The sequence below is a fragment of the Fusarium vanettenii genome (genome assembly GCF_000151355.1).
Source record: "Fusarium vanettenii 77-13-4 chromosome 1 genomic scaffold NECHAsca_1_chr1_3_0, whole genome shotgun sequence".
In the NCBI taxonomy this organism is placed as follows: domain Eukaryota; kingdom Fungi; phylum Ascomycota; class Sordariomycetes; order Hypocreales; family Nectriaceae; genus Fusarium; species Fusarium vanettenii.
The window spans coordinates 62,943-90,345 of record NW_003315881.1 but is presented as its reverse complement, the minus strand read 5'-3'; the positions used below and the strand labels follow the sequence as shown (position 1 = coordinate 90,345).

The 27,403-nt window shown below is 53.4% G+C and overlaps 12 protein-coding genes across 12 annotated transcripts; 6 read left to right on the top strand and 6 right to left on the bottom strand.

Annotated features, from left to right (window-relative positions):
• The first annotated feature begins 1,218 nt into the window (after window positions 1-1,218).
• NECHADRAFT_98634 (uncharacterized protein) lies at window positions 1,219-3,709 on the top strand. The gene is made up of 3 exons (XM_003054023.1): window positions 1,219-1,479; window positions 1,946-3,254; window positions 3,307-3,709. Exons 2-3 carry the CDS (start codon window positions 1,986-1,988, stop codon window positions 3,349-3,351), a joined length of 1,314 nt encoding a protein of 437 aa, XP_003054069.1. The 5' UTR covers window positions 1,219-1,479; window positions 1,946-1,985; the 3' UTR covers window positions 3,352-3,709.
• A 1,163-nt stretch (window positions 3,710-4,872) lies between these two features.
• On the top strand, window positions 4,873-6,726 carry NECHADRAFT_89881 (uncharacterized protein; the record flags this gene model as incomplete). Its single annotated transcript, XM_003054022.1, has 2 exons — window positions 4,873-5,089; window positions 5,246-6,726. The coding sequence occupies 2 exons, from the start codon at window positions 4,873-4,875 to the stop codon at window positions 6,724-6,726; spliced, it is 1,698 nt and encodes a 565-aa protein (XP_003054068.1).
• Window positions 6,727-7,734: 1,008 nt separating this feature from the next.
• Window positions 7,735-8,798, bottom strand: NECHADRAFT_74418 (uncharacterized protein; the record flags this gene model as incomplete). The annotated part of the gene is made up of 3 exons (XM_003053312.1): window positions 7,735-8,439; window positions 8,502-8,699; window positions 8,748-8,798. The coding sequence occupies 3 exons, from the start codon at window positions 8,796-8,798 to the stop codon at window positions 7,735-7,737; spliced, it is 954 nt and encodes a 317-aa protein (XP_003053358.1).
• Window positions 8,799-9,585: 787 nt separating this feature from the next.
• HDA2103 (histone deacetylase) lies at window positions 9,586-11,079 on the bottom strand (the record flags this gene model as incomplete). The annotated part of the gene is made up of 1 exon (XM_003053311.1): window positions 9,586-11,079. One exon carries the CDS (start codon window positions 11,077-11,079, stop codon window positions 9,586-9,588), a length of 1,494 nt encoding a protein of 497 aa, XP_003053357.1.
• Window positions 11,080-12,214: 1,135 nt separating this feature from the next.
• Window positions 12,215-13,528, top strand: INGF2101 (uncharacterized protein; the record flags this gene model as incomplete). The annotated part of the gene is made up of 1 exon (XM_003054021.1): window positions 12,215-13,528. The coding sequence occupies one exon, from the start codon at window positions 12,215-12,217 to the stop codon at window positions 13,526-13,528; it is 1,314 nt and encodes a 437-aa protein (XP_003054067.1).
• A 205-nt stretch (window positions 13,529-13,733) lies between these two features.
• On the bottom strand, window positions 13,734-14,914 carry NECHADRAFT_98633 (uncharacterized protein). Its single transcript, XM_003053310.1, has 2 exons — window positions 14,443-14,914; window positions 13,734-14,391 (listed from the first exon to the last, which is right to left on the bottom strand). The coding sequence occupies exons 1-2, from the start codon at window positions 14,884-14,886 to the stop codon at window positions 13,765-13,767; spliced, it is 1,071 nt and encodes a 356-aa protein (XP_003053356.1). The 5' UTR covers window positions 14,887-14,914; the 3' UTR covers window positions 13,734-13,764.
• Window positions 14,915-15,179: 265 nt separating this feature from the next.
• Window positions 15,180-15,683, top strand: NECHADRAFT_74414 (uncharacterized protein; the record flags this gene model as incomplete). The annotated part of the gene is made up of 3 exons (XM_003054020.1): window positions 15,180-15,392; window positions 15,453-15,552; window positions 15,604-15,683. The coding sequence occupies 3 exons, from the start codon at window positions 15,180-15,182 to the stop codon at window positions 15,681-15,683; spliced, it is 393 nt and encodes a 130-aa protein (XP_003054066.1).
• Window positions 15,684-15,776: 93 nt separating this feature from the next.
• On the bottom strand, window positions 15,777-18,116 carry NECHADRAFT_31015 (uncharacterized protein; the record flags this gene model as incomplete). The annotated part of the gene is made up of 1 exon (XM_003053309.1): window positions 15,777-18,116. The coding sequence occupies one exon, from the start codon at window positions 18,114-18,116 to the stop codon at window positions 15,777-15,779; it is 2,340 nt and encodes a 779-aa protein (XP_003053355.1).
• A 786-nt stretch (window positions 18,117-18,902) lies between these two features.
• NECHADRAFT_98632 (uncharacterized protein) lies at window positions 18,903-20,252 on the bottom strand (the record flags this gene model as incomplete). Its single annotated transcript, XM_003053308.1, has 1 exon — window positions 18,903-20,252. Exon 1 carries the CDS (start codon window positions 20,208-20,210, stop codon window positions 18,903-18,905), a length of 1,308 nt encoding a protein of 435 aa, XP_003053354.1. The 5' UTR covers window positions 20,211-20,252.
• A 1,715-nt stretch (window positions 20,253-21,967) lies between these two features.
• On the top strand, window positions 21,968-24,812 carry NECHADRAFT_65370 (uncharacterized protein). Its single transcript, XM_003054019.1, has one exon. It carries the CDS (start codon window positions 22,150-22,152, stop codon window positions 24,769-24,771), a length of 2,622 nt encoding a protein of 873 aa, XP_003054065.1. The 5' UTR covers window positions 21,968-22,149; the 3' UTR covers window positions 24,772-24,812.
• Window positions 24,813-24,964: 152 nt separating this feature from the next.
• NECHADRAFT_74410 (uncharacterized protein) lies at window positions 24,965-25,405 on the bottom strand (the record flags this gene model as incomplete). The annotated part of the gene is made up of 2 exons (XM_003053307.1): window positions 24,965-25,255; window positions 25,337-25,405. 2 exons carry the CDS (start codon window positions 25,403-25,405, stop codon window positions 24,965-24,967), a joined length of 360 nt encoding a protein of 119 aa, XP_003053353.1.
• A 455-nt stretch (window positions 25,406-25,860) lies between these two features.
• NECHADRAFT_89877 (uncharacterized protein) lies at window positions 25,861-27,222 on the top strand (the record flags this gene model as incomplete). Its single annotated transcript, XM_003054018.1, has 5 exons — window positions 25,861-25,915; window positions 25,984-26,025; window positions 26,098-26,633; window positions 26,695-27,085; window positions 27,146-27,222. 5 exons carry the CDS (start codon window positions 25,861-25,863, stop codon window positions 27,220-27,222), a joined length of 1,101 nt encoding a protein of 366 aa, XP_003054064.1.
• Between the last annotated feature and the right edge of the window lie 181 nt (window positions 27,223-27,403).

The window sequence follows — 27,403 nt, the reverse complement described above, 5'->3', positions numbered from 1 at the left end:
GCGAAATAGGGGGCTGGTGGTTGGAGAGAGACCGTTGCTGTGGGAGTGGCTGGCGGTTCTGTCCTCCGTTGCGTAGCTAGGGCGGTCGGTGCCAAAAAAGCTTGGCTCCTATTTTCGCATGGAGCAGGTTACTTGTTAATCCCGAGCCCAGATGCCCAGGAGACGGGGATCTGCCCATCCTAATTTATGCCATGACGACGACGGTGGTGGTGGACGTACGGTTGGGTGAATGGCGATGCTCGCAACAGGTCAACGGCTGCAACCAGCGACGGACCAAGAGGCCGAAAGTGACAGACAGACGAGGGCCCGGGTCTCATTGCGAAACGACAGGACGTCGATCTCATTCTGGGGGATCCATTCGGGATCCGCAGCATTGGTGGCCAGTGTGTCGTCCTTCTTGCGAGTTGCATTAGCAGCGCAGCGCAGCTGGACTGGAGGTCTGGGCTGGCTTTCTTTTGTGTGCAGGGGGTGTTGTTGATGGCGTGGTTTATTTTAGTCGGTAGGCGCTGGTTCAGGTGTGAGTGGCCAGGTGCCAAGGTGCCTCTTGCCCGCCGTGGCTGCGTGTGTGCAATCTGCGTGTGTGTGCATTGTGCCTGGTGCCTGAGAATGAATCTTTGTCCAACACCGGCCAGGGTCGCTAGCCGATGGCGGGGCATCCGATGGGTCAACACAAGGGGGGTCCGGGCTGAACGAGAGCCAACAAGGGGCACGAGAATGGGACAGTGTCGGTCGAACCCACTGAAACGATAGAGTTAATTTCCCGTCCTGAGAGAGCCGACAAGGCATTGGGCTTCTGTGTCGAGTAGCGCCCCCCTGGACTGTGGCCGGTCCTCCCCTGGGAATTTCCCGGCATGCCCTGGACGTGGGCAGCGGTCACCCCTGAATTGGGCGGATCGCCCAGATTTGGCAAGGCTCGGAGTGAGCATCTTCCTTCTGGAACTTGCGCTAGTCCTTTAGGAGCAGTAGCAGGTGTCTCTCCTTCTCCTCTTGGTGCATGTCTCGGTGTCTGATACGTGATGAAGCCCCCGGTTGCGTCTTGGTCTCGAGGGCACCCTGTGCGCGTTCGCACCAAGGCCCGGAGTTGGTGCTGGGTCTGCCAATCTCTCCAAACGCTCCCGTCCTGTTCCTCGCCCCCCGTTCTCCTACGTAGTCTCCTCCTCAGGTTCCTACCTTAGCTAGCTTCCCCCTTCCAAGCGCAGAGTCACCCCAGTCCCAGTCCTGGTCCCCAGTCAAGACGCCCGGCCTTCCTCTCTTTCTATCCCCTTTCGTCTCCGCCGCCCCAGGCGCTTTGTTCCTTTTGCTTTCATCGTGCTGCTCCTTCCTTGCTAACTGAGAGTTTCATCTTTCTTCCACTCTCTCCCACGCTCCTTTTATTTTGATATTTTGGTTCCTCACTACATTCGCTTCTACAGCTGTCGCTCGCTACGATTTGGGGACCGGACTTTGCCTTCCACAAACACAACCCTTTAGAAAAAACAGGTTAGTTGATGCGCGGAACGACATTGAGAGCGGAAGGGGGAACACGGAAACTGCAGAGGAGCCGGCAGACGAGAGACGAAGGGAGAGACAAGAGACAGGAAACGAACCATGGAAAACAACCACCAACATGATCGAGACGAGGAGGAACAGAAATCGACCAGTATCACAAGGAGCATGCGATTGGGTTGATGTGGCACTCCGGGGAGACTCATGGAGTCAAGGATCATTCGAGGGAAACCAAAAGTGTTGATCCGCGTCGTCGACGGCAACGGAAACGACGAGGCGGAAGGGCTTGGCGACACGACGAAAACAAATCAACATGAACAAACGATGTCGACAACCGATTCATATCCTGCGACCTCTACTCTCTCTTCGTCTCTTACACTGTCTAGCTTGGACAGTAGTCCAAAACCATACTGCAGTAGCAGCCGTTGAACGTCCAAAGCTAACCACAAACCTTGTATAGATATTATAGTTGGATCGCCACAGCGCCACCGACCGTTACGATGAAGAACCTCATCACTTACACGCTCGCCGCGACATTGGCCGCTGGCGCCACTGCTCACCAGCACCAGCACGTCCACAACCGTCGCCATGCCGGTTCCAAGGTCCAGAAGCGCGGTGCCAGCGTTGTCACCGAGTACGTCGTTGCTGCCACTGAGACCGTCTACGAGCTCGCCGGAAAGCAGCTTGGCCACGAAGAGGCCAAGGCCGGTCTCGATGGCGGCAACCTGATCATCGTTGGCGAATCCAACCCTACCTACCAGCCTCCCCCTCCTGCCGAGACCACCCAGCCTGAGCCCCAGAAGCAGAAGGCTGAGATTGGCGCTCAGTTCTACCAGTCCAAGGAGGTCACCTCTGCCCCTGCCGAGGCCGCTCCCACCACCGTTGTCGAGGTTGTCTCCTCGGTTGCTGCCGAGAAGCCCAAGTCCAAGACTCCCGCCAAGGCCAGCTCTGGCTCCTCGTATGGCGGCAGCAGCAGTGGCTCTGGTGTTAGCAAGAAGTTCGAGAGCGGCACAGTCCCCTGCAGCACCTTCCCCTCCGAGTATGGTGCTGAGCCTCTCGACTGGCTCAAGCTCGGTGGCTGGTCTGGTATCCAGTACGTTCCCGACTTCACACTGGGCTCCTTGACCATCACCACGATCCACACCGCTATCAAGGGCGACAAGTGCAAGAAGGGTGCCATGTGCTCTTATGCCTGCCCTGCTGGATACCAGAAGACTCAGTGGCCCAAGGCTCAGGGCTCCACCAAGGAGTCTGTTGGTGGTCTTTACTGCAACGACGATGGCTTCCTTGAGCTTACTCGCGACGGTTACGACACCCTCTGCGAGGCCGGTGTTGGCGGTGTTTCCATCCAGAACGACCTCGACGAGGACGTCGTTACCTGCCGAACCGATTACCCCGGAACTGAGAACATGGTCATTCCCGCCCTTGCCTCTGCTGGTGGCAGCGTCAACATCTGCAACCCCGAGCAGGACAAGTATTACATCTGGAATGGCTCTGGCACCTCTGCTCAGTACTACGTTAACAAGAAGGGATACAGCGTCGAGGACGCTTGTGTCTGGGACAGCCCCAAGGGCAAGGACGCCGGTAACTGGGCTCCCGTTGTCCTCGGTGTTGGCCAGGCTGCCGACGGCGTCACCTACATCTCTATCTTCCAGAACCTTCCCACAAGCGATGCTCCGCTTGACTTCAACATCGAGATCACTGGAGACGTCAACTCCAAGTGCTCGTACATCGACGGCAAGTGGACTGGCGGCGCCAGCGGCTGCACTGTAAGTTTGAAATGACATTGTTTTGATGGAATGCATGCTAACGAATTGATAGACTGGTATGCAGTCTGGTGGCAAGGCCATCGTCCGATACTTTTAGTTAAAACATCGCAAGAGTTTTGAGTAGGATGTGCGTTGTTAATTTTTGGACCTTCTTGTGAATATTCTGAGCGGCAGAGCTTGGGACCCTTCGGCCGCAGGCCACGGACGAGGACAAGCAGCGGGGCACAAGTTGAATCTGCCGACCTGTACCGCGGCTGAAAAGAGCGGGATTCCTCCCTTTGTTTGTCAAGCTGGGGCTAGATTTCTTGTAGATATGGACTTGGATGACTTGAAAGGGATTTGAAGAACGTTTCGACGGCTGATCTAGGTGCCAGTCTCTTTTTCCCCAGCAGTATTTTTTCCCTCTCTTTTCTTTGTCGGCACGTACTCCATATATGCATTTTTGTCGTTTTCTCATACATGCTTGACAAGATTCCCCCCATGCACAGACACGTTGTATGGATGGCGACGGATGGATGCAACCGACGACTGCGAATTATCAATCACGCATTGGGAGGAGCCCGCGGCGTTTTTGTTTACTTCCTTCGGGGAGAGGGCGACTCGAGAATCTCTTTTCGGAGGCTGAACAAAGAAAGAAGGGAAGAAGAAGGGATCGTTCGGGGTCGGCGTCGACGGGTCCAGCAATAGGCGCTCATCTAGGCTTGTCCATGTAATGTCTGTGAACCTTGTACTGTATAGTGTCTTGAATCTGGTAATTCTGTTTTTACTCTATTGGTCTCGGTATGGTGATCTTGGTGATGCTTGCTAACGCTATATGCTTGCTATGTGTCTTGGAGTTAGTTGTTCTCCGGTGGTTCATCGGGGACGGAGGTGACCCCGCTCCGGACGCCGAATAGAAGGTGCGAGTCAATCCGAGTTGAGCTGACTGGCTTCGGGTTCCCCAGACGCCACGGCCTGACGGGCGCAGCTTCAGCATGAACACATGGATGGTGCTGTAGCTAATAAGCGCTTAGCTCTCTTGCCTCAAACCTGTGACCTTTTATCGGAGTCAAGTTCCCTGTCGACCAATCCCCGCATTCGGTGCTGCTTCTGATGTGCTCTTGCATGCGTCATTAGTCGGATGGAGGGAAGCATGGGAACTCTTGAGGTGACAGTGGTAAGCTTCCCTGTATCTCTCTGCATGTTCATGTGTGTACTGATTCTCAAATCAAGAACAGCAATGGCCTCTGTGATCGGTGTTTAAATGCCGACACTAGGTTGATCTTGGTAGAAGGCCGAGGAGGAGGGAGGGGATGGATTGTGATAAGAGTTGTTTCTCCTCACACCTAATGATAAGAGTCAACCAACGTCAATTGCGCCTATTTCAACCTCGACCTCCCCGGCTAAAGTCTATGCAATTGACTCTCCCTCCAGAGACATTCATATGCGAGCGATGCCGTCTGGTGGCGCATCGTGATCCTTCCCGTCCCGCCTTCGTCATCGACTGCATGACCACACCCTTCAACCCGAGCTGTTTTTAAATCCAGACAAGCCCCGCCCGCCTTCAGCTTTTAAGCTTGTATTCTCCCGGGATTGACGTTATTTGCCAATTCTCGACCGTACACAGGCATCGGGAACAATGTCGCTGAACCGCGTCCAGAGCATCGAGACGCTTTCGGTCCTGCCGGGCCATCATCACGAGGGCCGCGATAGGAGGGCGAGCGATGCGAGTCTGAGGGTCCGCCGGTTGACGTTTAATCCTGTGCCGCAGGACTACGAGACTGCGTCGTTGAGGCCGGACGATCACCATGCGGAGACGGTCGGAGCATTCGAGGTTCCTGAGTGGAAGCGGTTGCGTATGTCGTCCAACGTGATCTTTCGAACGGTCAATCGGTGCTGATTGTATTACACAGTTCAGATCGGCGCTGCGGTTATACACTGCCTCTTTGCAGCGGGAATAGGTTAGTATACACCCTTCTGCTCTTTGGAATGGTCAATTGACAGGCTGTCAGTCTTTGGCTACGCTGCGATCAAGCCCGTTCTCAAGCTCGAGGGCGCATATTCCGACGTTTGCAAGCTCAGCCACTATGGAGACCACCAAAGCCTCAATAGGGATACAAATGCCATTGCCGACGATCCTCATGACACGTGCGTCGAGATCCGGCTGAACCTCATGTTCACCGTCGCCGCCGTCGGCACCAACGTTGCTGCTCTTCCCGTCGGTGCCATCCTCGATCATTTTGGTCCCCGCGTGTGTGGCCTTCTGGGATGTTTCTTCCTCGCCATCGGCGCATTACTCATGGCGAATGCTAAACAACTCCCGTTTGATGCGCTGCTCCCAGGATATCTTTTCCTGGCTCTCGGAGGCCCGTTCACGTATATCTCGTCCTTCCAGCTATCCAATGCGTTTCCTCGGCACTCGGGTCTTATCTTGGCGCTCATGACGGGTGCCTTTGACTCCTCGAGCGCATTGTTTCTCATGTATAGGCTTATATACAACGCCACCAACGGTGGATTCACGCTGCACCGCTTCTTCCTCGTTTACTTGGTTGTCCCAGCTGTCATTTTTGTCAGCCAGCTGCTTCTCATGCCTGCGCAATCTTACAAGACGGTCGGCGAACTCGTTGGTCAGGCTGCCGAGGCAGATGAGGATTCACTCAACGATGAAGACATGGGTACGCAGATTGCGGATGATCAAGTCGACGAGCACACAGCGCTACTCCGCGAGGAACGGCGTGAGGAGAGACAGAGGCACAAGGCAGTGGTGCACGATATTGAGAACCTCCTCGGCTCGGCAACTGGAGATCGCCAAGTCGAAGCCAAGGAGAGGCAGCATGTTGCGTCTGGCGTCTGGGGTGTACTGCACGACCGCACCGTCCTTGAGCAGATTCGGTCGCCCTGGTTCATACTGATTTGTCTCTTCACTGTGGTGCAGATGACTCGGATCAACTTCTTTGTCGCGACGATTCGTCCACAGTACGAAGCTATTTTCGGTGACCATGAGCGTGCCGTAAGGATCAATACCTTCTTTGACGTTGCTCTTCCAGTGGGTGGACTCGTCTCGATTCCTTTTATCGGCACGGCTCTCGATCATGTCAGCACCGTTCTTGTCCTAGCGACGCTCGTCACTTGCGGCACACTCATAGGTATTCTCGGCGTGATACCATCCGACTGGGCAGCATACTCTGGCGTCGTCCTTTTCGTCCTGTACCGTCCCTTCTACTACACGGCCGTATCGGACTATAGCGCCAAGGTCTTTGGCTTCCGGACCTTTGGGACAGTGTACGGCCTCATCATCTGTCTGTCAGGCCTCCTGAACTTTTCCCAGTCAGGCCTCGACGTTTTGTTTCACGAGACTTTCAACGGGAACCCTGTGCCCGTGGACATCATGCTTCTGCTCTTGGGACTTGTCATTGGCGCTTCTCTTGTGGTATTTGTGGCGATACAGCTGCGAAACATGAATCTCAAGGCCAGGGCCGGGATCTCGCAATGATCTTGCTGAGAAAATGAAAACGGGTGCTCTTTGAGCATTTCTGATTCGAATATACCCGTTGTGTGGCTGAGTTATGCGATTATGAGTTTTTATGACGTTTGATGCTTGGTATATACTGAGTTGATGTGATTTAGATGATCAAATTATTTCAAATGCTTACGTATATTCATGTTGTTAGAAAATCCAATGTCGAGTAGCCGTGATACTATGCTTACCTGGCAAGTATTGGCGATAGAAGAGAACTGGATCATAATTCCTCTTTAGACCTTTCACTTGTTAGTGGCCAACTTGTAGGAATCGACTGGCTCAACGTCGTCTTGAGAACTATATCTACGAACATAGAGGATAATAATGGCTCTTGAGATTACGGAGGATACGGAAGACACATAAAATACGGGCAATACGGAGAAAAGAGCATGGAGATTACGGGGGATACGGCAGATACGGAAGAAAAGGCACACGGAGACTACGGAGAAACAGGTATGGGGGATACGCAAGAGACGGAGAATACGCAGAAAAGAATACTGAGACTACGGAGGATACGGAGAACACGGAGACTACGGGGAATACGGGGAATACGGAGATAGGTTACGGGGAATACGGGAGAGACGGGGAATACGGAGAAAAGAACACTGCGACTATGGAGACCACGGAGGATACGGAAGAGACGAAGAAAAGGATATGGAGAATACGGGGAATTTGTTCTCGTCCATCACTCTGCCGCCACTCAAAACTGAAATCGCTCCATCGTGTATAATAACGTCGTTTGTCTCATCAGAATGTGAGATATAAATGACTATGTACTTCCAGATCAACTAAAGATCTGAATGTGTCATAACAAGTGTCAATATTTACATGCCAATAGAAGTGAAGTCGTGAAAGGGCTGCTGGCGTAGAGGTTGAGATGGATTTATATACAATGCCCAAAAGGAGCGTCCAACACGTCAAAGATCCAACAGTACTTTTCAAGTCCCCCTGAGGGAGAAGGTCTTGAGCCTTTGTATGTATTTAATACTTGGCCGCAGGAGTACGGAAGGGCTCCTCGCCACAGTACTGACCCCAGCCATCAAGCTGAGCAGAAGCCCACTTGATGATCTTGCTGAAGCCCTTGTCCTCATCCTCGGCAGTGCAGTAGTACTTGTTATCCGAGGCGCTGACCTTGCCCGTCTTCTCCACCGAGGGGGGGTACTCGATCTGGAGGACGGGCTTGCCGGCGTCGATGTAGGTCTGGAAGTCCTCGCAAAAGGGCCAGCTCTCTTCGTTGGGGTCGCTGTTGCCGCGGCAGGACTCGAGCACGGCAAAGTCGAGGGTCGAGACGAGGTCCTCGGCGATCTCGGGGGCGTTCTTCTGCCCGACGAGGAGGGGCTGACCGTCCTTGGTCTTGATCGAGTGGGCATACTTGGCGAGGTTCTTGAGGTAGTTGGTGTAGTCGGAAGACTTGAGCTTGAAGCCCGTGGGGTCTTCGTCATCTTGTTGCCAGGCGTCAACGTTGTCAGGATCGACGGCATCGCAGCCGATCTTGGCAGCAATGTCTAGTCGTGCCTTTTGCAACTCGAGGACACGCGAGTCCCGGATGTCGAGGTACCATTCTTCGCTATCGTAGGGGTAGGACAGGGAGTGACCGATGACCTCCTTGGGGAACTTGCTCTTGTCGTCATCCCAGTCCTGAAGGGCTCCGGCGTTGAAGTAACAAATAACGAATTTGCCAGCGCTCTGTTAGGCAATCTGGTTAGTATGGCTTATCCATACCAAAATGTTGAAGTAAGTCTGCTTACCTTGAGCATGGGGATCATGTTAGGGAACTCCTGAGCGTGGCCCATGTCGATATCCCAGACCTTGGCCTTGGTCGGGATCAAGTCTGCGGCACTATCATGCTTGATGGGATGATGAATACAAATCTCCCACTGCACACCTGGCTTGAAGTCGGCGAGCCCAGTAGCCCTCGCCGCCGTGGCAGGCTTGGCTTGTGCGGTCTTGCCAGCGTCAGCAGCAGGACATTCTCCTCTACGACGAGCGCTTACAGAACCGCCAAGGGCGAGAGTGGTGACAGCAATACGGCTGAAGGCCACCATGATTGTGAATAAGGGGTGAGAAAGGGCGTCAAGGAGGTGGACAGTATAGAGGTAGTAGCTGTTATGTGAACAACGACGAGATAGTAGTTGAGTCTTGTAACAACTCTTAAGGGGGTGGGAGGGTGATGGGAAATCCAAGGTTGACTCTTGGTCTGATGATCAATTCAACTGCCTAAATAGTTTTCCTGAGCTCCCTCTTCATTATATCGACTTCAAAAGGACCGGTATGAGCCCCTTTGGCGAACAAGTTGATCCTGTCAATCCTGCCTTAGTTCATCCAACATGTAAGCCGTGTAAGACGGCTAGACAATTTTGGAATGGTCTCCTCTGTTGGGATGAAACATTAGCAAGGGTCTATGATCAAGCACTCATCCTGCGTAATGCTATGTGCGTAGCGTACAGACCTGGTCTCAGCTGTTGGACACCAGTCGTTGGGCTTGATAGATGGGATCATGGACCTGGGAGAGGGAGCCGACCTCCCGCAACTCGGAGACTTTGTCCGTCTCGGAACCGACCTAGTACCGTGAGATTTAGAGGACCACGAGGATGAGGTTTCGCACCATCTGTATAGGGCATAGTACTCGGGTGATGATGACCTTTTCAAATCCTTCTCGGTTCCCCAAAGCAGGCGGTGCCAGTTCCAAGGTGGATCCTTGATTCCGCTTTATGTGAGGCGTTACAACGGCACGTTTTTGATTGACAGGGACCGAGGCCCACTCTAGCCTTATAGGACCATGACTTGTCGGAGAGGACGGACCCAAGGGCATGGATCAAGTCATCCTGACTTCTAAAGTTCCATTGCTGTCCCCACAGCGGCCTCTCGCGCTCTGCGGACTTCGTCTCGTCTCTCCTCGTTTTCCTCCTTGAGCCGCTCCTCAACTTCATCTCTAATGGCACCAAGATCAGGTGGGATGGTCTGGAACTGAACGCTCGGTGCTGCCTGCACAAAGCGGAGCTGCTCTGTAATGTGTTGAGTAATCTCTGCCAACCGTTTCTGGGAATTGCGATTTTGTCGTGGCTCTCCAAGAATCTGTTCCAGTGTTGGGAAAAGCGTGTCTTGCCTAAAGTGGTCACGCCATGGAGCATGCTCTGGTAGGATGGAGCTGATCTTGTCATCGCAGTTGGTGGCAATGCTGGTCTCGTAAGTCCATGCCCTGGCCACGTTCCGAGGAGTGTATCCACCACCACCGAAGAGGATCATGGGGATGCGCATCTCCTTGCAGAATTTGACACAGGCACCGTGGCCTTGGACTTGAAGGTTGAAGCGACCAAGGCGGTCACCCGCCAGAGAGTCGGCACCACATTGCAAGGCAATGGCTCCAGGGCGGAACTTCTCCACAATCTTGCCGATGATAGAGTTGAACAGACCATCATACTGCTCATCCGTGATACCGTCCATCAATGGTACGTTGAAAGCGTGATGAGCGCCTGGGTTGTGTTCACTCTTGGGACCGTTGTCGTCGAGAGCTCCCGTGCCCGGGAAGAAGTTTTGCGGGTCATACTTGTGGAAGGACACAGTCATGACACGGTCAGTTGAGAAGAAAGCCTCCTCGACACCGTCGCCATGGTGTACGTCAATGTCGATGTATAGGACTCGAGGGTAATAACGCAAGAGCTGGAGGACAGCGAGTACAATGTCGTTGATGTAGCAGAAGCCAGAAGCTTCAGACTTCTTGGCGTGATGCAGTCCACCGCCCCAGGAAATAGCAATGTCGGACTGCCCACTGCAGATCTTCCTGGCAGCATCCAGGGAGCCACCGGCTGAGAGAGAACAGTAATTGAATAGACCGTCAAAGAGTGGACAGTCAGAGCCGCCCAGGTTGAACTTCAGGTCAACAGCCTGGTTCTCAAGGTCGCGAGGTACTGGCTCAGGCAGGACTGTGCCGAGAAAGTCGAGGTAATCTGTCGAGTGAAAGTCGGCCAGCTCCTCGTAAGTGGCTGCTCGGGCGATGTAATTATCCATGGCGAATGACATGCCGTAAGAATAGATGAGGCTCTTGGACAACGTCAGACGCCAGGGCTTCATGGGATGTGTAACTCCAAAGTGGTGACTCTCTATGTCCGGGTTGCAGTGGAACGACACCTTGTAGCCCTTTGGCCGGGTGATGCCTGATTCTTCGGCGAGGCGTTTGCACTTGTTGTAGAACTTGGCGTTGTCCATCTCGCTCGCTAGCCCGAGGGGCGTGTACTCCTCAACGACGGTGTTGTCACGATCCTCATCTGCAACATGGGGTAGGTAGTTGGGTTTGGGAACCCGGTATCTGTAAGAGTCTATATCCATGATGACGAAAATGAAGGCTGCGTTGTTGAAATCTTAATGCTCCTGCGTGGCGTGGCGCGACGGGTCGTTGAGTGAATGAGTAAGCAGGCCCGCGACACCCGCGCTTCCGGTTCCTGCCCGACTAAGCGATAGAAGATAGATACTGAAAGCTGTTTTGAAATGTGCGAACGGCAGATGATCTCTCAAAAGGCGATGCTATGCGAAAATCTGTCGTGAAGTTTGGGGGGAGGTTGGTGTATTTGGTAAGTTGGCTCGCCTCAAATGCTGAGACTCGAAAATGGGAAAGAGTGTGCAGGATGGCGATGGCTGGATCTGGCCTTCGACACAAGTAGAGTCAGGTACCTTGAGGGGAACCACAGAGGAGAAGTGGTGATTTCGGCACATGAGAGACTTTGAAATACTTTGTTTGGTCTGAAATCGTCAGGAACCAACCTGCAGCTTCTCCCATCTTTAGCGTGCATTGGATAAGCCTAAGCCTGAATAGGGCTAGCGACTTCAATTCAATCCTTACCTAGCTGTGGCGTCAAAAAGTGGCGCGCCGAGGCTGGCTGATCAACGTCACAGGCCCCCGGCTCGACTTTTCTTCCGCGGGCTGTTCTCCAAAACCAAACCTTCATTGCGCTTCCACTGATCGCGATATCGCGCGCAGAGAACCTGAACCATCAAGACACGTTCGTGGTCGCTGTTCGCCATCTACCGGAGTATCGCGATTGCAAGAGCACACCCGCACCAACTCCCTGGAGAACAAGACTTCGTTCGTGCACCAAAGCAGGAGCCAGCGGGTACCGAGGTGAGCCGAGCCGAGTCATTCATGTCGATTTGCTCTCAGCGCCTTCTCTGAATCAAAGCGAGCCTATCACTGTGTTGCGCGTTGCTCGTGACAACCACTCCCTCCCCCTGCTCCTCGCTCCGTCTGCCGTCAGGCGTTGACCCCTCTGGGACCACTTCTTTCTCCGGTCCTTGCCCTTGTCTCGCCTGACCAACCATCAAAGGCCTGCCTGTTCGTTCTGTTTCTTTGCCTGCGTCTCTCCTCGTGCTACATCGCTTTGGCACATCGCATGGGGTCTTTGAGGCTTCGACGTCATCGCTTTCTTCCAACATCTTTTGTTGCGGGGCTCCCCCATCGTTAACAATCATGCCTAGAGACGACTTGTCGATCGACTTCGTCAAGAGGATGCCTCAAGCCGAGCCCCTCGATCCCGGCTTGATCCTCGACGACTGGATCAATCGTGTCCAGAACCTCCCCGAAGAGATTCGTTTCATCCAGGAGGAGATCGCCGACAAGGACCGCCAGTACAATGAATGCATCCGCGTCATCGAGGACCGCGACGGGAAGATACAGAAATGGATCAAGACGAACGGGAGCCATGAACCCAACCCTAAGGAGGAACTCCTTCGCGCTCAAGTCCGCGAGAACTATGCGCGAGCCGATCAACTGTCGCAAGAGAAGATCGCCCTGCACCAAAAGATGCAACTCATAATGGATAAGCACCTTCGAAGTTTGGATGCGCAGATCAAGCTCCTCTACGACCGAGCCGAACCTGGCTTTACCGATCCCGACGAAGTGCCCTCGCTGCTTCGACCCAGCGCCGCGAACCACACAGCTCCTTCGATCCGCGCCATCAATCCCGCGAGCCATATGGCGGCGACTGGCCCTGCCACCCCTCTTACCGCTGCGCAGACATCGTCCAACCCCACACTTGCCCGACTCCCGAACCACCCCAACGTGCGACACGCACAAGCTCAACAGCATGCCGCATCTGCGCCTGCTACCCCAGCTGCCAGCATGATATTGAACAGACAAAGAGAAGGCTCGGCAGGACCTGCGACGAAGCGCGGGCCCAGGATTAACCCTTCGTTGGGAAGTATACCAGTCACATCAAGCGGGCTAGCAAGACATTCTTCTTTGGGACCGGGGACCCCTAAGGGCGGTGTTGCTGGTGGACCTGCTGCTCTTGCTAGAGCTGGGAGTGCAGGCCCAAGGGCTAGTTCGGTCAAGTCCATGGGAACAGCGAGTGCTCGTCGGGGCACACCTACGGCGGGTGGCCGAAAGAAGATTGCCAACAAATCATCACTGTCCCGGGTTAAGAAGGCGTCGAGTAGGAATTCGCCTGCGCCGACTGTTGATAGCGAGTTGTCGGATGTTGATAGCGGAAGCGGAGATGACGAGGATGGCGCTGATGGTCGATCGAGGGGGACGCCTGTTATCGATGGTAAGGACGGAGATGGAGACGAAGTACTGGGCGACGCGGACGATGATGACGAGGAGGGTGGCGACGACAAAAAGTATTGCCTGTGCCATAACGTGAGCTATGGTGACATGGTTGCTTGTGACAACGACAACTGTCCCTACGAGTGGTTTCACTGGTCCTGCGTTGGACTGAAGAGTGAGCCTAACGGAACTTGGTACTGTCCAGTGTGTACCGAAAAGTTCAAGAAGGGCAAGTAGGCGGCGCGGCGCGACCACTGGGAAAGGTGAGGACGGAGAAAATGATTGGGTGCTTGAATTGTCATGGCTGGCGTTGTGTTGGGAAAATTGGATGCCTCGGCTTTGGCGTTTCGGAGACGGTTATACCCCCAACATTGATTCGAGTAGCACGACTCTTGAACTGGGATATGAATACATGCTTCACTCTTAGACTCGGCAGACCAACCTCGTTCATGTGTTGTTGACTTTGATTTTCTCTATGAAGGCCCAAGAACACACTCGACGACGCCACGTCTTACACCCTCTGTTTCCTCTCGGAGTTGATCTACTCGAGCCCCCTTCTCTCGAGCCTTGTCAACAAAGTCGTCTAGCGAGCCACCGACGCCAAAGTACAACCGCTTGGCAGCAATAAATGCGCCAGCTTGGCTGCCAGTAGTGTCACGCTCCTTCTCGAGGATGACAAAAATAGTCTCGAGGAACGCTTGAAGTGCGAATGGGGAGTAGATTGTTTCAGCGCCAAGGATAAGTGTACTGCTTGGCTGGGCATTTCCTGTGGGTAGGGCGTAGAGTAGGTTCACAAACTCCTGTGACCAGGCTCCTGAGATGAAGGATAGAGACACATTCGACTCGAGGAGAGACTGCTGGAATGCCGCGAGAACTTCAGGGCCAAGCTCAACTTCACCCTCGATGGAGAAGGCTTCTTGGAGAGCTGGTAGCTGTGTGTTGTTGAGTGCCCAAGAGAGGATAAAGTTGGGAAGGGTAACGAGCTGGAGGACTGAGGGGTTGTAGTCTGCCAGAATGAGAGACAGTGGCTTCTTCTCTGACTTGGAAGCCATGGCCCATTGGAAGAGGGCTAGTGATGGCAAGGCAGTGCCACATCCCAGCTGTGTCGTATCGTTAGTGATCATGTACTTGGCTTCTCAACTTAAACATACCTCCATCACACGCAAGGGCATTTGCTCCAACGTGGAGATGGCATTCTTTGCCGCCAAGACCTTTACCAGATCGACACTGCTTTCCCAGCTCTTGAAGCCACCCTCATAGACGCCCGTCTTCACATCATGGCTGCCCAACCCCTCCGACTGCGCACCCGCGACATCCTCCTCCTCAGCCATCAGCTGAACCCTGACATCCCACAGCTCTCTCCGTGGCAGCTGGATCATAGTCCCATCATCTAGCGTTACGTCTAGTAAGCCGTAAGCGATCTTGGACGGCAGCTGGGCCAGCAGATCAGCGAGCTGGTGGTGAGTCGGCGGGAGCTGAGGTTTTCCCGGGACTGGAAATGCGCTTGCAGCCGGAGCAGGCGCTGGCTTGGGGGCAGCAGGTGCCGTCTCATCATCTGAAATGTCGTCGCCGGCAAAGCCAAAGGAAAAAGACATGATGGGCTTCGTCTGTGGTTTTGAAATTTTGAGGGTTTGCTTCACTTGAAGCCGTTTGACAAGCAGGAAAAGTTGTGAGTGTGTGCACTGTGCAGTGGGGCAGAAAAATTGGCGTTTCGACGTACCGGGCACTGTGCTTGAGAATCTCGTCAACGATGCCATCTTTACCGTCACTACAATTCTCGACTCGTTATTTGAAAGCCAACAACAACCCCAAACACCTTTAAAATACTGGTGTATAGAGTCAATTCGTGTATCTGATTTCTTCTACATACACAGAAACTCGAATTACAATGCGTCCGTCAGTCTTGAGGCTAGCATCCGCCGCCAACACCCAGCGTGGGCTGAGGCCGAATCCAATGGCCCTGCTTCCTCCCGTCCACCTCTACCGCCGTCTCCTCCGTGCTCACCGCAAGCATCTACCGGCTGAGATGAGGGTTCTCGGAGACGAGTACATCAAGGCTGAGTTTAGGGCGCACCGCAAGGTGGACAATCCAGCCCATCTGGTAAACCAACACATTATTAAGCCTTGAATCCATTGGGCACATTGACTAATAGTTTTACAGATTGGCTTCTTGACAGAGTGGCAGCTGTATGCCCAAAAGATTGAGGGTGACTCTTGGGTGGGTGATAAGCTGGATGAGCAGAAGCTCGCAAAGATGAGTGGTAAGTCTCATGATACATCTTCAACGATTTGATGCTGACAGTGTGCTATAGATGAGCAAATACACCAGCTGTACGAATTGATGCAGGCGATCCAGGCCAGGTCCAAGGAGGGCGGCGAGTCAGATTCATAGACATCTATTGTATTGTATCCAATCTGGACAAGAACCATTGTACATATATTAACCTTCTAACATCCATGTCTTCTATCTTACTGTATCATCCATCTATTTTCCCTCCAACGCCTCCGCAATCCAGGTCGCCTGAATGGCGCTGACCTTCTTTGCATAATTCTTGTTGGTATATACGTGCTCAAGAAACATGATGGCCTCTTTCTTCTGTCCATGCAGCACACTCGCAGGATGGATGGCGACAACATGTTTACCGTGAACGGTGACGAAGCTGCCATCTGGTGCCAACATTGCCGTCTTCAAAGCAAACCCTCGAAGGAAGCACTTGAGCACCTGCTCAGCTCGCTCTGGAGAAATGGGGACAAAGGGTTGAGGGTCCTGTGGAGGAGCCTCGTCCAGAAGTTTCTCCCTGAGGCACATGCCACGGAGTTGCCTCCGAATGTTCAAGGCCTGTCTCATGTTGCGCATGTTGATCTTTCGTTGTTTGCACCAGTTCACCCTGTCGGAGTTCTCAGCCGTGTACTGTTGCATCGTTGTGAGATACGTGATGATGTCTCCCTCGCGGCGCTGAAGCTCCTTTCTCGATGCCTCAACTTCCTCCTGTGCTTCTTCGGATTGCACACTTAGGAAGATGTCTTCTCCGGAGGTGATGCAGGATATTATGTCGATAGCCTCGGTAACGCAGTCAAACTCGGGCTTTGCAGCAGCGAGAAGGACCGCACCCATTGGCGCTGAAATAGGGAAACGGGCCATGGTTTCACCAACACTCGTGATGGTTCCGTCGTCATTCAGCGCTCCGAGGAAGTGTAGATGAACCAAGGCCTTCTCGATGGCCTCCGTCTCTGGGGGGTCCATGAGAGGAAAGGCAAGGACATCCTGGATACCTCGTGCTTTCATGGTCAGCACAGCCCCAAGCACATCGTTTCGAAGAATCTCTGGGAGATCCGATTCTTGAAGCGACTTGAATGCCTCTTCTGTATACAGCCGAAAAGACTTTCCTGGACCTTCACGACCAGCTCGGCCAGTTCGCTGCACAGCAGATGATTTAGAGATTGGCTTGGCGAGAAGAGACTCCATGCCCAGTCGTGCTCGATACTGCTTCACCTTGGCCTTGCCGCAATCCACCACATATCTGACTCCAGGCACAGTAACCGAGGTCTCGGCAATATTTGTTGCCAGAACAATCTTTCGAGTGAAGGACGCTTTGACTGGCAAGAAGGCTTCGCGTTGGGCATCCATGGACAGCTGGCCGTAGAGAGGAAATACCTTGACCTTGGGGACATTGGATGCCAGTGTGCCCGCGTATTCCTCGATCAGTTTCTGGGCCGACTCAATCTCTTCTTGTCCTGTCAAGAACGCTAGGATGTCTCCGGGGAGTTGTTCTTGGAGATGTATCTTGAACACGGTTTTGAGAAGAGCGTCCTGAAGGTCGGCCACCGGTCGTGGCTCGTGGGTGACCTCAACGGGGTACTGTCGTCCTTTGATCTTGAGAACCTGGAGAGGATTTGTGTCCTGGATCTTGGGTCGAATATCCTTGAAGAACTCCTGAATGCCTTCCACATCCGCTGTTGCACTCATGATAACCACCTTCAGAGGAATACCACCGCGACCTGACAGATCCCCAGATAGGATTTGCTTTAGAAATCCAACGAGAAGATCGACATCCAAACTCCGCTCGTGAATTTCATCAACAACAATGGCGCTGTAGCTCCGAAGATTAGGGTCGCGCAGAAGTTCCTGGAGCAACATTCCTTCTGTCAGGAACTTGATCCTGGAGCCTTTCGGAACCTGATGATCGAATCGAACCGAATAACCCACCAGTCCGTCTGGCCTTCCTTTCCCAAGAGGCGTGCCGGCTTCTTGGGATACTCGATGGGCCAAGGTTGTTGCAGCGACTCGTCGAGGCTGCGTGATGGCAATCATTCCTCCCACAGAGATTTCATCGTTGGAGTCTGGAAGCTTGACCCTCTGACGCCTGCACCAGGACTCCTGGTAGAGGAACTGAGGAACCTGGGTACTTTTACCCGAACCTGTCTCACCAACTAGTACAAGCACATCGCTGCCTGATTTACGCAACGCTTGTTGAATCTCTTCGCGATACTGCCAGATGGGGAGCTCTTTGCGGGTCTTGAGCAGCTTTGGATCTTCCCGGCCTCGAAACTTGTCATTGTTGCGATCCTTGAAATTTTTCTTGGGCTTGGGAAATTTGCTATCCTTGTTATCGGAAGATTCGGTGTTGCTTGTTGTCTTGGGAGTTGAGTCTTCTGGTGTTGCGGTTGAAGTTGAAGTTGGAGGTGTGATCTTGGCTGGCTTTGGGGCTGGCGCTGTGAGATATCCTTCGAGAGAAATGGCCTTTCCTCCTATCGTGAGAGCATTTGGATCGGTCTTTGTCTTTCTCCTCTTGGAAGGGCGCGTGGCCGTGGGTTCTGATGCCATTTTGCTTGTTATTGGTGTGTTCTTGGATTACACTTGTTGTTTGTCTTTGAGTTGGGAAATTTTTAGTTGCACTTGGTGAGAGACCCTGGTACAGTGCCAAGTAAGTGGCACTGTGCACTCACCACCACAAGGCCGTCGCCTCTATGTACATCCACAAGGAATGGAGGGCTTGATACATTCTGGTAGAAAACTGGCCCAATGGTATTGATAGGGTTAGGAACTTTAACGATCCTCGAATTTGTATTATTAATGCAGTATGGTGTTCAAAAGATAAGCCCATCTGTTGTCTTGATGTGCTCAGTCTCTTGATGGCTTCAGTAAATGAGAATCCCATGCGCCTCATTTATTCGTCAAAGTACAAAACACACGCTCTCTAAATCGTACTGTAACTTGAAGACTGCCAATACCTGGCCCAAAAAGCCTCCGGGAACTTTCCATTTACCCTCTTCCTCCAGTCTCGTTCCATTGCAATGATTACCAGTGGAACTTGGCGAGGCGATTGGCAAAGCAGACGCCAGCCTCGAGACAAGTCAAAGCCCAAGATCCTTCGGTTTTATTGCAAATTTGTTCTTACAGTTGGTCCAGAGTTTGTTTTCTTTTGTCTGAACGTGTGCCAAAGTGCACGTCTTGACTGTATCAACTCTGTAGTCGCCCAATAGTCCAGACAAAGCCCGCCACAATGGGCACATTAGTCGAGTCGTGCCCGTCCTCGGCGGCTCTAAAAACCATTTCTATCGTGAGCATTATCGGTAGCCCCTTAATTGATGCGGGCCAAGCGCTCTCTGTTCATCCTCGTGGCGTCATCAACAGCATCGCTCTATTTGTGAGGTTAGTTCTGGTTCCGCGAGTGACATGAGAGAGAAATCCACTTGCCTTGTTCATAATACGATCGATCTGCTTGTTCTGCGCGTCAACCTCCTTTCCAATGGCTCTGCCAACCATGTTCATCATCGACACTTGGCCCTCCAGCTCGTTGATGCCATCGTCAATCTGGTCTTCAAGCTCATCTGCACCCTCCTCGTCGTCGAGGTTGAACTTTCCATAATCCTTCTTGCGAGCTGGCCCTCGTGCTCGGCCCGCGGCACCCACTTCTCGGAAGTTGGACTCCATACGCTGGTTGGCTTGGAAACCGTCACGACGGGTGGCTTCTCGGGCGTCTCGCTCAGACCGGTGACGTGCCATGACCTCCTCATCGGCCTTCAACTGGCGCTGCTTGGATGTGAATGGGTTGCTGACATGAACAGCAAACATGCTTCCGTTCAGAGTCTTGAGCTCCGCAGCTCGGTCCTGGGCAATTTTGTTCTGGTTGGCAGCGAGATCGAGGTGCTTCTCGGTGTTGTTCAATCGTTCGCCCTGAGCACCAAGACGAGCTAGTGTAGCGCGACCGACCTCGTTCGCCTGTCGAGCCATCTGGACTGAGCGGTTGACGGAAGAAGCACTCTCCTGCTGAAGTTGTCGCTTCTCTTGCAGGATAGCCTGGTACTCTGCTTCTTCCTGTTCCTCGGCGGTCAACTGGCGCTCCTCTCCATAGCCACCATATGAACCACCGTCTGCTCCTGGCTGCCCATAAGCTCCGCCTTGGCCGGGCGTCTGCTTCTGAGCCTGGCGCTCCTGGGCACCGGAGAACAGAGCGTCGCGGTTGTCATCGGGCTCGCTGGGACCAAACCCGCCATAACCACCAGGGCCTCTAGCAGCGGCGGCTGGGGCAGGGCTGTTGTATCGGTTCTGGCTGGGCGCATCGCCATATCGGTTTCCACCGTAACCACCACCAGATCCGTATCGATCCGCGCCGTAGCCGCTCGGGGGTTGCGAGGGGGGACCTCCGGGTCCGGGTGAAGGAGCACCGTAGGGGTTGGGAGCCTGAGGGGCAGGGCTAGGGCCGCCGGGGCCACCAATGCCTGCGCGGGCTTGTTGATAAGGAGTCATATTGGCATATTTCGCTTCGTCGGCGTAGGGATCTTTGCCTCCTTGCTTGGCGTAGGGGTTGGAAGAGTTGGAGGAGACGGACTGAGACGACTTCTTGCGACTAAAGAGGGCATGACGGTTGGCGTCGTCGCCGTCATCGCCCTTCTTTCCAAAGCCGAACTTCTTCATGGCGGGAAGGTGAGAGTCGTGTGGGTATGGATCGTGATTGATGTGTTGGTCGAAAGAGATAAGGTTGTTGAAAAAGAGAAATCAAGAGGATAGTGAAGAGCTGAAAGGAGGAGATGATGGTAGCGCTACCTTATGAGAGGACTGACCGATGGACGGGAGAGTGGACCCTGGCCTGGCGGGCGGTGTCCCCCCTCCTCCACTCGGGCTGGTACAGGTTGTCATGCATGTACTTGTTAGCGGCGCGGCCTTTCGTTTCGGGGATGGGTCAGGCGCCAGTCAGGCGTCCCAGGCCTGCAGTGATGGGATTCAGCATGCCAGCAGGCTCCAAGTTACAGGCCGGCCTGGCATCTTAGTAGGCGCCCAACAAGCGCCCGAAGGCGAAATAGAAGCCACCGTTAAACTGGAACCTAGATGGACCCTTCAATTCCGACCCCCTGGTCCTACAGCCACAACCTGGAACCCCTCCATGCAGTTTATGGATCCTTAATTCCATGCGGGCACTCGTCTTTTCGTGGCTTTTCGAAGAATGTTTAGACCTCCTGGCAAGGAACTTGCCCTCAGGATTCTAGATTGATATTTTGCACACTAGTCGACGTCATTCAGGCTTGCGAGTGGCCGCCCAAACAGGGTGGCTCAGCGCTTTCACTGCGTCAGCCAGTGGCGGCGCCCACGTATGCCAGTCAGCTTGAGGGTGGTATTTTTATCGCTGCTCTGGCCCAGTCAGGCTGACAGGAAAGGACTTTGGATTCAGCTCGGTTAAGCCATTTTGATTTATTGGATGGCTTAATGGAAAGTGAAAACCGACCCGAGCTGTTCCCAACCTGGAGTTTGGAGTTGGTATGAGACAGTGCTCATGTTCCGACACAGTTTCACCTATGGAGGGGGAGTGGATATGCATTCCTCTGTGTGAGGTTGATGAGCGCATAGATTTTAGAATAGAAGTATTCGAGAGAGAAAGCGAAGCTTTTTAAGTTGCTGCTTCATTATATTCTACGAAGTTAGTCTGATACCTTCCTCGCCTTCCTAGATTTCAGATGAAAGGTACTTTGGAGAATCGAGGTGTTTTGCGGGGGAGTCAACTTATGCAGGAGTCTGGGCCGCAGAAATACCACCAGTAAGCTCAGAATGCCCTCAAGATGAATCTTCCTCCACGGATACTCCCAGGCATTTGTGCAACTTGAGTATCATTATACCAATCAAACAACACCCAATGGCCTGAATTGCAAACTCTATTAACGAAATGATATCACGTGCCTTCGCTGCGAAAATGGAAGGAGTTTAATCGCACCCAGCTCCAGTCAGCCCACTGAGTGGGGGGTTGCCTCAGTCGCTCGGCAGTGGCTGAATCCACTGAGGGCCCATCAGAGACCCACCCGGGAGCCTTCTGAAGGTTCCCAGTGATGAAGGACCATTGAGGCAATCACGGCACCCCAGGTTCTTGCAAAGCTCTCGTGATTGGCTGCCTGGCCGATGCGTCACCTCTGACTCGCTTCCTTCCGACTCGGCCAGCCGGGAAACACGATCCCGTCTAGAATTTCCTCCATTAACACGCAAGGTCGCCGTGTAACTGTTGGATATTGTTTTCGAATTCGACACTAAACACCGTCACTTTGCTTGAGCCGTACCTTTCAACCTATTCAGCATTCACAGTCGGCGTCATGCCTTCCTTCTGACCTGGCAACTGACCACGTCCCTCCAACCTTTCTTGGAGTCGTGATCAACGCATCCATCACGGCCGCCTTCTCACACATCGATATATCTCCTAAGGAGTCAACAAGATGATAGTCCGAATACAGCACAACCTCTATTCTTACTTCATTGGATATCTCGCCCTGCAGTCATTATTACTTTTACAGCGTACCTCAATATCAATATCTTGAACTTATCTACGTCCTTCTCACTCGACCCCTGAGCCTCATCTACCCACTCCGTTGTGGTCATGGCCTCCGTATTCACTTACGATCCAGACCCTCCGAGGGTCTCATCCCCCTGGCTGCTCCCGAACGATCCCAGCAAGGAGGACAATGAGAATAGTCTTGGATCAACGACCCCTGGCTCAGCCCAGGACGTTCAGCCAGGCTTGTTGTCGGAGTATGGGGTCACTAAACTCGAAGCAGAGCCCCAAGAAGGGCCAACTGAGTATAAGCTTCACCTGCTTCTTCGACCTAGAAGGGTATTCAAGAACATGAGTACAGCTGGCCAGTCCCGCAACCCTCGGCCTGCGAAACCATCGACGCCATCTCCAGCTGCCTCGAGCCAGCCCCGACAGGAGAGGCTTCAGCATCTGACAACTCAACTCCTATGGAGGCTACAGCAGTCCTCTCCGTATCACGCATCGAGCTCTAAGGAGCTGGCCCTTCCAAGGCTACCAGATGACAATGTCGACCTCACCACTCCCGTCAAGCTGAACAGTCTCATCCCAGGGCTTGAGGAATCAAGGGGTGCCCTGTACGAAATTGGTGTTGCTGATGATGGTACACTCATTGGACTTACGAAAGACGAGATGGACGAAAGCATTACAACCCTGAGAGTCATGGCTGCGAGCTTGGGATGCTCTGTTGAGGTTGTCCGCATGGTCATTGTAGGAGATTGCGAATGGGACGAGTCAGCAGAGCTGGTTGACAACTCTGCAACTGAGCCTGCCACTATCACCCGAAGTGGCAAGTTGTGGGTTGCCGAGGCACTCGTTATGCCGAACTTTGGTTTTGTCGATGGGGATGACGCTTCAACTTCCCAGTCAGGGAGATCAACAGGGGAGGCCCTTACTGTCCCCAGCCGCGGCAGTTCATCTACGCCTCAGTTAAGGGTCACATTCACCGGTCCCACGACATCTGGCAAATCAAGCTTGTTGGGCACGCTATCAACCGGGACTCTCGACAACGGCCGTGGAAAGAGTCGTCTCAGCTTGCTTAAGCATAGGCATGAAGTTGTCTCTGGACTGACCAGCTCCATAGCCCAGGAGCTCATCGGGTACAAGGACCATTCCATCCTAAACTATGCTCATGGGAATATCGAATCGTGGGTTGATATTCACGACTGTTCCGAGAATGGTCGCCTTGTCTTTGTTTCTGATTCGGCCGGCCATCCAAGGTATCGTCGCATTGTCCTTCGCGGTCTCATGAACTGGGCGCCACATTGGATCATCCTCTGTCTTGCTGCAGATGATACAGAGTCGGCTTCGAAGGGCCCTGGCGCGACGTCGTCGGCGCAAGATGTCCTCGGGGCTGCAGCAGCGGGTGTTGACCTAGTCAAAGCCCATCTGACCCTGTCTCTCAAACTTGGTGTTCCCATGGCCATTGTTATCACCAAGATGGACCTCGCTTCCAAACCAAGCCTGGCGAGGACCATGACCAAGGTTCTAACTGCCATTAAGGAGGCCGGGCGTGTACCCAAGATCTTGCCGCCTGACCAAAAGCAGCATCGAGAGTTGGAGAGTGTCCCTGAAGAAGATCACAACAAGGTTAAGGAGGTGTTGAGAGGTATCTCGGAGAGTGGAAAACACACTGAGATCATCCCCATTGTGCTTACAAGCGCAGTCAAAGGGAGCGGCATTGGTCTCATGCATGCTTTACTGGAAAACCTACCTCTGCCACCTGCTCCTACGGCTCGTGACTTTGTTGGCATGGTGTTGAACCCAGAGCAGCCCAAGTGCCTCTTCCACATTGACGACACCTTCACGTTGCCGGCTTCTTACAGCGTGTTGACAGGAAGCTCTGGAAAGCAACCAGAGCCAGGCATTGTGGTCTCCGGGCACCTTCGATTTGGCCGGCTCTCCGTTGGAGACAAGATCGTCATTGGACCGTTCCCATCTGAAGAGGACGACCCTCGTGGCTCAACTCCAGAGGATAGGCCATCGCCTGGTAGCTACGGGCTATCAATATCGCACCCATCTTCGGCAGAGTTGGTACGCATCGCCATGAAGAATGCCGTTTCAGCTTCAGCTATTGCTGGAGAGTGGCACGATGCACAGATTGTGAGCATCCGCAATCTTCGGTTGCCAGTTTTGACCCTTGAGGCCGGACAAGCCGGATCGATTGGACTTGTAATTCATTCATTGTCGAATGGGCACATGAACGGCAACTCTGGGTCTTGCTCACCGGCCGAGGTTCCTCGCATCCGCCGCGGCATGATTCTAGCAATCCCTTCCAAACACATGGCAGACACTGGACTGAAGCTTCAAGCGGCAAGCGGATTTACAGCAGTCTTCGGTGACCCGGACGCTCGGATGCTGGCCGTTGGCTCGTTTGTGAATATCTACATTGCGAGCGTTAGGACAGTTGCACGTATCCGTCGAGTCACTCGCCAGGATAAAGACTGGGAAGCTGGCAACGTGGCCACAGACGACATGGAGGACATTTTCAACCTCAACGAAGATGTCGAAACCGAGAGTAACAAGACAGAGTCTGACCAGTCGACGGGTGGTACCGAGGTTTCTTTGGAACTATTGAATCACCGAGAATGGATCGAGATGGGGTCGCGTGTGATATTGATGGAAGGTGGATCTCAGGATAAATCTGGGCTTGAGGGTTTTGTGGGAAAGGTTGTCGAGATCATTGATTAAGTTATTGAGCGAAATTGTTTAGTTAGTATTGTTGTTCTCGGCGTTTGTATTCTTGTATATTTGTCTTTTGCTTAGTTGATATTACGCAATGTCATTTCTTCGACGGAGGATGGTCTTGAATCATTTGCTTAAAAGGTTTCTCATTATAACTCCTAAGACGCCATGTATATGCTCAACTCCATAACGAACCGCCCTAGGCTCGGACCAAACCATAGAATAACGTCCATGTCAAGACGAAGCCGGAGATGCCGTTGAGCATGCCGCTGATCCAAAAGTCAAAGAAGCCGCGGTAGAAGCGAGATGGGTCGAGGGGAGCGTGGCCCTTGGGGATGGACTCGGGGGCGACCTTGAGGAAATAGAAGAGGAGAGTGGTGATGAAGGAGAAGACGAAGTAGATGAGGAAGCCGTAGTATGATTCGAGGCCAAGGATGCCAGCACTGACGCCGAAAAGGGAGGCAGTGAGACTGTGGAGGTTGGAGAGGGCCTGTAGGGAAGGAGTTAGCAAGATAGATCTCGAATTATGCCATGGGAAGCTTAGGTCAATCAACAGGAGGTGAGAACGCACCTTGGAGTTGTGGATCACAGACTCGGGGACGACGGGGTTGATCTGGAGCACGCGTTCAGACGACGACATTGTGGCGGATGGAGATGGGACAAGTCGAGTTGGTTTTCGTGAGCCGCAGGGAGAGGGCGATTGCGTTGGACGTCTTAAACGTATGCGAGGCTGTGGCTGAAGGTAGGCAAGGCTGATGCAGTCGGTCGCTCTCCGTCTCAGATGAAGCTATCCAACGCGCTGGAGCTTGGTTGCTTGCTTCATTGATGACAGCGTGTCGGTCCGACCGTGTCTCCGAACTCCGGGGTGGAGCTTCCATTTGGAATCAATGCACGGGACAAGCCAACCCCGGAGTTGCACGGAGTGGAGATACGTACCCGGAAAGAACCCCTCCACGGAAAGCTTGCGATGATCCAGTTTCTCGGCGGGGTCCCTTTTTTCGAATGAATGCCTGTTTGGACTTAAAGAGTCTTGACATCTCGCTGTGTTTCTCGGATCAGTCTGTCAATTCTTCCACCGAGATATACACAACGACAATGGAACGCAACTTTGAGCCTCTCAAGAATGACCTGTTGCTTCGCGCAGCATGGGGTGGGTTGCCCATGTGAAACCTGACCATGGGAGAGCTTTGTGCTGAGAATTGCCGTGTTGCGAACTAGGCCAGACCGTTGAGCGCCCGCCCATGTGGGTGATGAGACAAGGTGAGAGAGAGAGAGAACCGCCGTTGGAATTTAGGCATGTATGGAAGTTTGACTGACTCAATTGGGCGCCAGCCGGCCGTTACCTCCCTGAGTATCACGAGGCCAAGGGCAACCGGGACTTCTTCGAGTGCTGTCGCGACCCCGAGGTTGCCACGACGATTACACTGCAGCCTGTCCAGCGCTACGCCGGCCTCATCGACGCGGCCATCATCTTCTCCGACATCCTCGTGATCCCCCAGGCCATGGGCATGGTGGTCGAGATGGTTGACAAGAAGGGCCCGCACTTTCCGAGCCCGCTCAAGACCCCCGACGACGAGCAGTACGGCCAGGTTCTCGCCAAGAACGTTGATGTTGCTGCCGAACTCGACTATGTGTACAAGGCCGTCACGCTGACGCGCCAGAGGCTCCAGGGACAGGTGCCGCTGATCGGCTTCTGCGGTGCTCCTTGGACTCTGTTCTGCTACATGGTCGAGGGTGGTGGCACCAAGCTGTTTGCGCAGGTTAAGACGTGGATCTACAGATACCCCGAAGAGTCGAAGAAGCTGCTGGCAAAGATTGCTGATATCTGTGTGGATCACTTGGCTCTGCAGGTCAAGGCTGGTGCTCAGGTAAGAGAAATGAGTATATTTACTTGTATATCTTCGTGCTGCTAACTCGGACGTTGCACAGTTGGTCATGGTGTTTGATTCCTGGGCGGGAGAGCTCGGCCCTGCATCTTACCGTCAGTTCTCGGAGCCCTACCTCAAGCGCATTGCGGAGAAGCTGCCCGAGAAGCTCAAGGCGCTCGGTCTGGACAAGGTGCCCATGACCGTGTTCCCCAAGGGCGCGTGGTATGCGCTCGACTCGGCGTGCGACCTGGGCTACAACGTGGTGGGAATGGACTGGCTGCACGACCCCAAGGAGGCTGTCAAGATCCGCGGAGATCGCAACATTGTGTTCCAGGGTAACGCCGACCCCGGAGTTCTGTACGGCACCAAGGAGGGCATCACAACGGCCGTGCAGGAGATGGTTGACGGGTTCTGGGTTGGAAACAAGGGCTGGATCGCCAACCTCGGTCATGGTATGTTTTTTTTCCGTTCGGCCTTGAACATGAGGAGTTGGAGCTGACAGGACTAACTAGGAATCACCCCTGGCGTGAATCCCGACAACCTCAAGCACTTCTTTGAGGAGGTTCATCGTCTGACCAAGAAGAACTGAGTAGGTAGCAAGGGAGCCCTAGCTGTGTCGGGAATATGGCGCGATATCGAAGCACCATGAAATCTCGCATCATGAGTCGCATCATGAGTGAGTCCTCTGACACTAAAGAGTCATGTAAGCGGATGTATCAATGATCAAGTCACCAAGAGGAAGTAAAACAGGGATAGACCAAAAAAAAAAA

Bases quoted from the DNA above. Each gene is read 5' to 3' on its own strand.
- NECHADRAFT_98634 (XM_003054023.1), top strand. From the start codon at position 1,986: ATGAAGAACCTCATCACTTACACGCTCGCCGCGACATTGGCCGCTGGC. The intron at 3,255-3,306 runs GTAAGTTTGAAA...ACGAATTGATAG, and splicing joins GCGGCGCCAGCGGCTGCACT to ACTGGTATGCAGTCTGGTGG.
- NECHADRAFT_98633 (XM_003053310.1), bottom strand. From the start codon at position 14,886: ATGTCTTTTTCCTTTGGCTTTGCCGGCGACGACATTTCAGATGATGAG. The intron at 14,392-14,442 runs GTATGTTTAAGT...GATACGACACAG, and splicing joins TGCCCTTGCGTGTGATGGAG to CTGGGATGTGGCACTGCCTT.
- NECHADRAFT_65370 (XM_003054019.1), top strand. From the start codon at position 22,150: ATGGCCTCCGTATTCACTTACGATCCAGACCCTCCGAGGGTCTCATCC.